This window comes from Sphaeramia orbicularis, chromosome 11 (assembly GCF_902148855.1).
Source record: "Sphaeramia orbicularis chromosome 11, fSphaOr1.1, whole genome shotgun sequence".
Lineage (NCBI taxonomy): Eukaryota > Metazoa > Chordata > Actinopteri > Kurtiformes > Apogonidae > Sphaeramia > Sphaeramia orbicularis.
The window spans coordinates 46704018-46712826 of record NC_043967.1 but is presented as its reverse complement, the minus strand read 5'-3'; the positions used below and the strand labels follow the sequence as shown (position 1 = coordinate 46712826).

The 8809-nt window shown below is 41.0% G+C and overlaps 1 protein-coding gene across 2 annotated transcripts; it reads right to left on the bottom strand.

Annotated features, from left to right (window-relative positions):
- Positions 1-1600: 1600 nt before the first annotated feature.
- On the bottom strand, positions 1601-7892 carry pygo2 (pygopus homolog 2 (Drosophila)). 2 transcript variants are annotated; one of them, XM_030147469.1, is made up of 4 exons: positions 7704-7892; positions 6876-6939; positions 6210-6262; positions 1601-4992 (listed from the first exon to the last, which is right to left on the bottom strand). In XM_030147469.1, the coding sequence occupies exons 2-4, from the start codon at positions 6925-6927 to the stop codon at positions 3316-3318; spliced, it is 1782 nt and encodes a 593-aa protein (XP_030003329.1). In that variant the 5' UTR covers positions 6928-6939; positions 7704-7892; the 3' UTR covers positions 1601-3315. The 2 variants fall into 2 exon arrangements, with proteins under 2 accessions (XP_030003329.1, XP_030003330.1); XM_030147470.1 differs by lacking the exon at positions 6876-6939.
- Between the last annotated feature and the right edge of the window lie 917 nt (positions 7893-8809).

The window sequence follows — 8809 nt, the reverse complement described above, 5'->3', positions numbered from 1 at the left end:
AAACGTGTGGTGTCCAACTGAGTGGACATTTTTGCAACTTCATGAAAAATAGGTTCATAAGAATTTTTTTTTCATTCTTTTATGTTTTTTTGATTTTTTTTTTTTTTTTTTTCAGAAGAAAATTTTCAATCACATTGTTTTTTTCATGCCTAAAGAGAAATAAAAACACTCAGGAAAAAATTTTGATTAAGGTTCTCATAATTTGTGCATGAAAGGGTTAAATGAAATAATGAAACATGCAGATTATAATGCAGATTTTTCTTATTCTGCAGGGTCATTTCAGGATTTATTTATCTAAACTGTGCCTTTGCTTTACAGGTTTACCTCAGTAAAATCAAGAAATATCACTTGAAAAAAAAAATAGATGCAACTTCCACTTTTCTTTTTTGCTTTGTATTTTTATGCCAAACGCCCTGATTTATTTACTCCACAAATATCTATGTATCTGAAAAATGTAAATGTTTCATACAAATTTAAGCCACAAATAATCTTCAATATTTGCTCATATAAACATTTTTCTTCCAGTTTTCTGAAAGTATAGATGAATCAGATTCGTTTGATGAGTCAAGATTCGATGAAAACTGTCAAAATTGTAAAATCAAACATTATTCCTGAAGTTTTCCTGTTCAATAAAAATTCAGAATACAACTTATTTCTTGCTACTGTTATGATACTGTATATTACTGTTAATATGAGCGAATATTGAATGTATTTCCCCTGTCAGATAAGAGATTAAAGCAGTGTGTGTTTGAATCATGTTTTGGAATCAGTTCATGCAATTACAAATGAACTCAAATCATAAATTGATCATAACACTGAAAGAAATTTGGCTTCAATTCTCACCAAACCGCCTCTATCTGAAAGAAAAGATACATTTCTGAATTTTCTTTCACCATAACCAAGGTTAACTTATTGCCACAGATTGTAAACAGTATATTAGTTGAACTCTTTGCCTATTTGCTGGTATGTGCTTCCCTGAATGACAATAGTTTGGCATTTAGTTTTTAGTAATTTGTTATATTCTTATTTTTCTGTTTTGTTAAAACTGTGTGAAGAGTTGCAATTTTTGGTACTAAAAGTTTTTCAAATTTGACTTTGCCTTTTTATAAAAAATATCTTATTAGTTTAATCTATATATCAATATCTACAATATTTATATTTCTGAATGAATGTGTTTTCTATAGTTATGTCAGGCCACAAATACTTGATTTGTCCAGCTTTTCTGAGAAAAAACACAAAGTATTTCAGAAGTCGAGACTTACTTCTGAGTTTCTCCTAAACACAATTATGGACTTTGACTTAATGTTACAAACGTTTTACAGTATATTGTTTCGTGGCTTCTTTTCTGATTAAGCTTCTGCATTTCTACAAGACTAAAATATGGATTTTCTTTTTAAAAATTGTATTACTTTTTAAGTGTTCTTATTTTGACATATACTTTCGTTAAATTACGTGTTGCGTTATTTTCAACTGATAAAAGCTTTGCAAAACAAGGTAATTCATTTGTAAATATAAAGTATGTCCTTAACTGGAAAGTTCCCACAGGTTTAGATTATGACTAAAATTCTGCAGATTGTGATACAAAACAATTACATTGGTATCAGTTTTACTGGGTCCAACCCTTATTTTAATACAACGGTTAGCAAACAAATAAAAATTTTTAAAAAAGGAATAAAAACAGACATGGACAAGTACAAAAAAAATCTGTTTTTACTTCGAAGTTCAGTACCTTTCCCTTCCCCACCTGGTGTGGGACTCCTGGCTCCTCCAGGTTCCACCAGGAGGCGCCAAAGTGGAGCAAGAGCACGCCACAAATACCAGTACAAAATAAAAAGGAACAGCTGAGAGAAAGAAAAGAAAGGCAACTTGGACACTGAATAAAGAAAAAAATAAGGAAAGAGAGAAGGAAGAATAGTTTTAACACCTTATACCATGACAGAAATGTGAAAAATGGGCATTTTCGCTCTTTAGTTATTTGGTCTACTTCAAGGCCTGTTGCAGGGGCCAGAATATAAACATAAACAGATCAGACAGTTACTGCATTGGTTCACATGCACCCCCCTCCCCTCTTTTTTCAGAAAAAGGACTATGCACATCTGATATGACATGATGTCACTACTTGCTATGCCAACACCATCCAAAAGCACTGTTTTCACAATTCATGAGTACTGCAGAGATAAAAAGAAACGCTTGACTTAAATGTACTGTATAAAAACCAAAACGTCTTACTGTATACAACCAAGACACAGAAGTCCAACTCATTCTTTTGTTCATTGGTCGATTCTGCGGCATGTTCACAAATGATGGAATACCAGACAAATGATTTGTCCTAATATTTACAACTACTGATGGTTAATTCTGTCTGTGAGGTGTGTGTTTGTGTCTCGGCCGGGGTTTCCTTTGGATTAATCAGCAGTGGGTCAAAATTATACAACAAGCAGAGTCAAAATGTGTGTACCGTTATGTAGGCATGTGTGTAGATGCAGGAATTAGTTAAAGACTTCCCCAGTTAACACTGTTTCACAATATCATTGAGAGTGAGATTTTACACAATATGCTGTTTTATTTGTCCATTTCATCTTATTTGCTTGTGATTAAAAAGTCTAAAAATGACAGGCCTGTGCTGACATTAAGCACTCTCATGGAAAATCTGGTGGAAAATAATGCCATAATAAATCAAATCCAAGGCCCTTTTACTTTTTTCTTTTTTTTTTAGGCACTCATAATATTTTTATTTATTTTTTTTTTTAAACTTATAAGCACTAATCGATCATGTAGGGTTTAATGTAACTGTGAAACTACATTGACATTGGCTCACTGTATCAAACATCAGGGACATATTTGAACATACCTACAGTGATTTATTAACCTGCCTCTTGTGAGTGTGTATGCGTCTAAAATATCATCACACTCATGTGGCGCATGAGTACGGCAGGTCGATCACAGCCAGTCAGTGCGAGAGCTTCGATGCCAGTCAGTCACAAACTGTGTGAGGTAGTGTGTTGGTGTCAGTGCTTTGCTGGTTGGCAGGCTAGATGTCTGAAGGATTGTGTAGTTAAACATTCATCATGATTTGACTCCTATATGGGGGAAGAAAATAATTTGCCTAGAGTCACTCAAAGTGCTGTATATAAGCATGAAGGTCAATGAGTGTATTTCTCTGTGTAGTGAATAAGTAAAGGGCTAGTCAAGAGAAAGTTGGGCGAGAAGCAGACGTGACGCACAGGTCATTGAGATAAATCAGATCAGACCAAACACTGTCTCTGTTCGTCCTTACACGTTGCACCTCCATACTGCTCCTTTGTCGCCGACTCCTCAGCTTTCATTAGCTGCCACCAGCTGGCCTAATCCCTGGCGCACAAACACAGCCTGGATGTCCTTGGTCTTGATGCAGAAGTCACAGGCCCAGACGGCAGCGCTCTCTCGAGTCAGCAGCCCGTACGCCGGCTCCGTCAGGCCTGTGCAGTCACGGTGGAACCAGCGTTGGCACGATGCTTCGCACAGGATGGCGTCCTGGTCGTCGTGCACCTCTGCCATACAGAGGCCACAAGGAAAGACCATCCCCGGACCGCCGAGTTTCCCCGGACCTGATCCGGGTCCGGTCGAGGGGGCGGCGGGACCAGGGGGCAGCGGAGACTGGGTGTTTGGGGTAGAGGTGGAGTTAGACGGGGGATTGGGGTTGCTGCCAGGAGTATTTCCCCCGTTGTTGTTGGTCATGTTGTTCTGACTTGAATTGGGGGCAGCGTTTGGCATGGGCCCACTGCTGCCAGGAGTGTTGTTCTGCTGGTTGTAGGGGGTGGAGCCGGGTGTGGAGTTGGGTGGAGTGGACTGTTGCTGCTGCTGTTGGCTAGAGTTATTAGAATTAGGGGTGTTTGTATTGCTAGGGGGCTGTAGCTGACTGGGAGGTGGATGTGGAGGTTGTCCTGATCCATTCAGTGGACCGGTTGGAGAGGAGTTGGGGTTAGGCTGTGGCGGTGCTGAGGGAGGCTGACCGGGTGTACTGGCGTTGGGCTGTTGGACATCAGGATGACCTGGGAAGCCACCGCCAGGCTGTGGTGGGCCGGAGTTGGAAGGAGGCCCAGGAGTGGTGTTATTAGGAGGGGGGCCGTTGGGGTTTAAGTTAAGCTGCTGTTGTTGCTGTTGCTGCTGCTGTTGAGGCCCAGGCTGTGACCCCGCTCCTCCAAAGTTCTTTCCTTCCTCATTCCCAGGTCCTGGAGGACTGGGGCCAGGGTAGGAACCATCCTGTGAGGGAGGGAACTGTCCTTGAGGGGGCATGCCTGGTAATCCTCCAACCATGTTGCCTCCGGGGCCTCCACCCATACTACCCATCATGTTCATACCAGGACCCATGCCGCCCATGGAGTTCATGGGACCATGAGAGGGACCTCTGGGCCCTCCACCTCCAGGTAATGGGGGGCTATTAAAGGGGTGTCCCCCTTGTCCATGTTGTTGTTGCGGAGGCATGCCAAATCTAGGGTGGGGTGGCCCCCCTCCTCCAGGACCTCCCATACCTCCGGGGGACAACATGGGATTGAATCCTGGCCCTGGATGCATGGGTGGACTAAAGTTTGGTGGCATATTGAACTGGGAGGGACCACCAGGGGGAAATCCACCACCACCTCCTCCTCCACCTCCCCCACCACCACCCCCACCACCACCCCCAAAGCCAGGCATTCCTCCAAAACCTAGCTGGTGGTGAGGTCCAGCATTGGATGGAGGACCAAATGGCGGTCGTCGTCCAGGCTGGCCACCACCTGGTCCCCCTGGTCCTCCCATAAAACCCATACCTCCGCCCATCCTGCCTCCGCCTCCATACCCACCTCCGCCACCTGCTCCTGGACTGGAAAGAAATGGAGCACCACCTGGTCCGCCTGCTCCAGCAGGTCGAGATGGGGGTCCAAAGTCATCGTCAAAGGGGTTGGACGCAACCAGGTGGTCCACCATGGGAGTAGGAGGGGGTGCAAACTCAGTGAGATGGGAAAACCCTGCTGCCTGAAATACATGAGTGGGAAAAAAAAGCATTGGATTTATTTTAATTTGCTCCTTTTTATGTGAACAAACCATTTAAATGTTCATACTAGCAGTAATGTGGAAACCAGTTCCAGTTGCTAAATAAAACTGGTCACTGCAAGCAGATGATTTTTTTTTTTTTTTTTTATAAACAACACCTTTTGTTACTGAACATGGTGTTTCCAAGTCTGGCAGATAAAAACATACATTGACACACATTTTGGATCCTGTTACATTACTCATATATGCTGTCGTAAATATGAAAAAAACACATCCAGTATCTCCAACTCTAAATTATGTGGCAGGGGTTTTTCACACAGATGCTCATGGTTCAGAGAATGTGACATGAGCAAAGCAATTACTCTAATTAGCCTTTAGCAGCTTCTTACATACACAAAGGCTATGGAAAGTGTTCTCTGTCTCTTTTGTCTTTTCACCACAGCACAAGGGCATCATGTCACCATATATTATCAGTCTACTTAATGAGGTCAGCTTCACAGGCCCTAATTTGTTCTATCATTTTTCGTTCAGAAAAAATTTCATGAAAGTGCATACAGCACATGCCTTCGGTATAAAAGACCTAAACTGCATACTGGAAATGGACAACTTTGTTAGTATGAGGAAGTTATTTGCATAGGAATGATTTCTGTCCCTGGTTTTTCCATCCATTAGTGGTTGATCACTGAGCAGTTTCCACTGTATTGAAATCTTTACAAGGCAAGACCTTCGGAATTATTGCACCATAATTCCATAAGCTTTCATATATGACAATTCAAGTGCTCTGAGAACAAACACTTCTTGACAATGTTTCTGGCTTTAGAAAATCTTGCTTATCAAGATGATTTTCATGGGTGGAGGGGTTGGGGGTGTGACTGTTGTCATGACAATCACCGTTAAGAATCTATCTGCCTCTACTGTACAGAGAGAAGAAACAAGGCAGCCTTCCTGGCATCACTTCTACAGCAACAAAATTGACACTTGGTACTGTTGAAAATTTGGGTATTATGCTTATTTTATTAAAGACTTTTTTTAAAATCAAACTTCAGTGTTGGATTTATTCTCAAATTTGACAGCATTTTAATTTTTTACCGCTTATGTACACTGGGTTTCAATATTGATTACTGGTCTTATTGATAATTAATTACACACTGATCGACCACTGACACCGACAGAAGATGGAGCAGATTTGTAAACATTACCTGAGTCGTGGATTTCCTCGCCTTCTTCTTTTCTGGGCTCTTCATCTGTGAAGCTGAAATAATGACAAACAGAGGGAAAGGATAGAAAGGTAAAAAAATATATGATTAGCCACACTATTACTCCTCTTTCACTTATTTTGGTTCACCACCAATTAAGTACATCATTACATTTGGATTGGCCAATACCCCTTAGTGACAGAGTGGAGCAGCTTTTAGACCTAGGGCCTCTTTTTCAAGTCCAACAGTTGAGATGGAGTCAATGATGGGACATAGACTGGCATGAGGACAAGATGCTGAACATCCAGGCGTTATCATCACCAAGGTTATGAAGCCTTGAATCGCAAATGACCCAGGCAGACCAAATGACCCAGGCGAGAGGGAGAGAGGCCGCAAACAGAGGCAGAAGAGGTAAGGTCAATGAGGGAGACAGGAAAAGACGAAGACATGAGAACGAGGAAACGTAGTTGAAGGTACATTGATAGCAAGATAGACATGAACCCCTTTCACAGATCCAGTCTGTGAGAAACAGCCACCACCGGAGACAGTCGTGAAGTTTACATATGGGGGAGGCGAGAAGGGATTTGCTAACAGCACCAGTGCAGCCCATTGCAGCGCAGTAATGGATGATTCCGATCTGATTGGGAGATGGGTGAAAATAATTCCTACCTTTGCTTCGTTTTCCTTGTCCCGCCAGTAGTCTCCCCGATTCGGCAGCCATTAGCTAATATGACTGTCGGTGAAGTGGCATATCACCGTTCATATGCAAGAAAAAAAAAGTTAAAAATGACGACGTCTTGAAGGCTCTAAGCCGAGGAGGTGGTATCTGCCTTCAGGTCATGTTAATCACTCTAAAATAGTTTGCATCACTGCAGTAACTAACGCGTATTGGTAGCTAAATTGTATTAAAATCACCGGCCCAGGTCTGCAAACTCCTTTCCAGCTGCAAATCTTTCCCCACGGTGTCTGTCACGCCGGGATTTGGTCACCAAATAACGTCAGATAAAATGCGTTGGTTCACGTTATTTAGCAGAAGTTTGTTGTAAGCCAGCTTTTACTAGCTAGGTGAAACTGGTTGCTTGCTACCTGGCTTGACTGCCAGTACAAGCAAGTTGCAGAGCACCCCTCCCTCCCTTTCTAAAATGATCACTTACAGATGTGTGTAGCTAAGTTCTCGACCAGCTAGCTAACACAAGCTAGTTACTACCTCTGCTAACTAGCTAGCCACGTTACTCAATGTGGCTAGATAGCAGCGTTGAGATTTCACCCACAAGCCGCAACAATTCAACAGACACTCGAAACTGTGGTTTATCTCCACACATTCAATTCTGGAAATGTGCACTTAATTTAATATATCACAGCATGGATAAGAGAAAAGCAACCGATCACGTTTTGAAAGCTGTTGTTTACTATGCTAACATTAGCTTGTTAGCTAACGTTAGCATGCCACTGAAGATAGCTAGCCATCTTGCAGACTGTCTTGGAAGCAAACTGTACCCTTTCTCCGTTGCTTGCTGTGCTGTCCTTTAAATTGAAACTCTCTGGTGTGTCATTGCCAGCAAACCAGTCCTCACACGGTGTATGCTTGTTGATCCACCATTCATCTATAATTCATTCAAAAACGCAAATTTTGCCATAATTATCATGGCCTTCTATCGCAACCGGACAAAGAGGGACTAGCAGGAGTATCGCGCAGCATGGAAGGTTACATCTGAAGTGAAAAACGGGGGTGTCTGTAAAAATCTTTAACGATTTTTAAGATCGTGTTGCAAGTGAAAATTGAAATAACGTTGTATTTTATCACTGAAATACTAATATTGTATACTTGGTACACGTATGCTGGTTATAATTAATTCATTTGTAGTTTTATTTCATCAGTATATTTATCATTTTACCTTCCACTGCTGTTATGGAGCAGCTCAGAGCGGACCACTTTCCAATATTTCCCCTACAGTTAAGCGGGTGTAGACATTAATTAACCAGCCAATTAAGCACATTATCAAGTGACATATGATTAATATTGAATTAAAATCCGACAACAAATTGTTAATACAACTGTCAGCTTTGATTCAAGTCGATCACCAATAAGAAGTGTCGTATGACGGGCGGATGCTGCTGTAAACATGGTCATTATAAAGGCGTTAGAATAAAAGTGTGAACCCATATTTTAGAGGGTGTCTGCTGCTTTCATCAAAATCCAGCTTGGTTGGTCTGTGAATGTTTATTTATGACATATATTGTTATATTAACCCTTTGATGCATGAATTATGAGGACCTTAGTCAAGATTTTTTTTTACCCTGTGTGTTTTTATTCCTCTTTAGGCATGAAAAAAACAATGTGATTGAAATTTTCTAAATGAACTTATTTTTAATGGTGTTACAAAAATGTCCTTTTAGCCAGACACCATGTGTTTAATTTTTGAACCAAAGAAACATCTATTTAAAATGCTATATCAGAAAGTGATATACTGTGTGAAAACTATGAAATGCAGTTTTTTTTTTAATGAAACTAATCTGTTGTTTTCTCACATTTTAACATAGTCTAATACTTGTTATTACTTACTTCATGGAGATAAAATGCCACAAAAAAACCCCAACTTTTT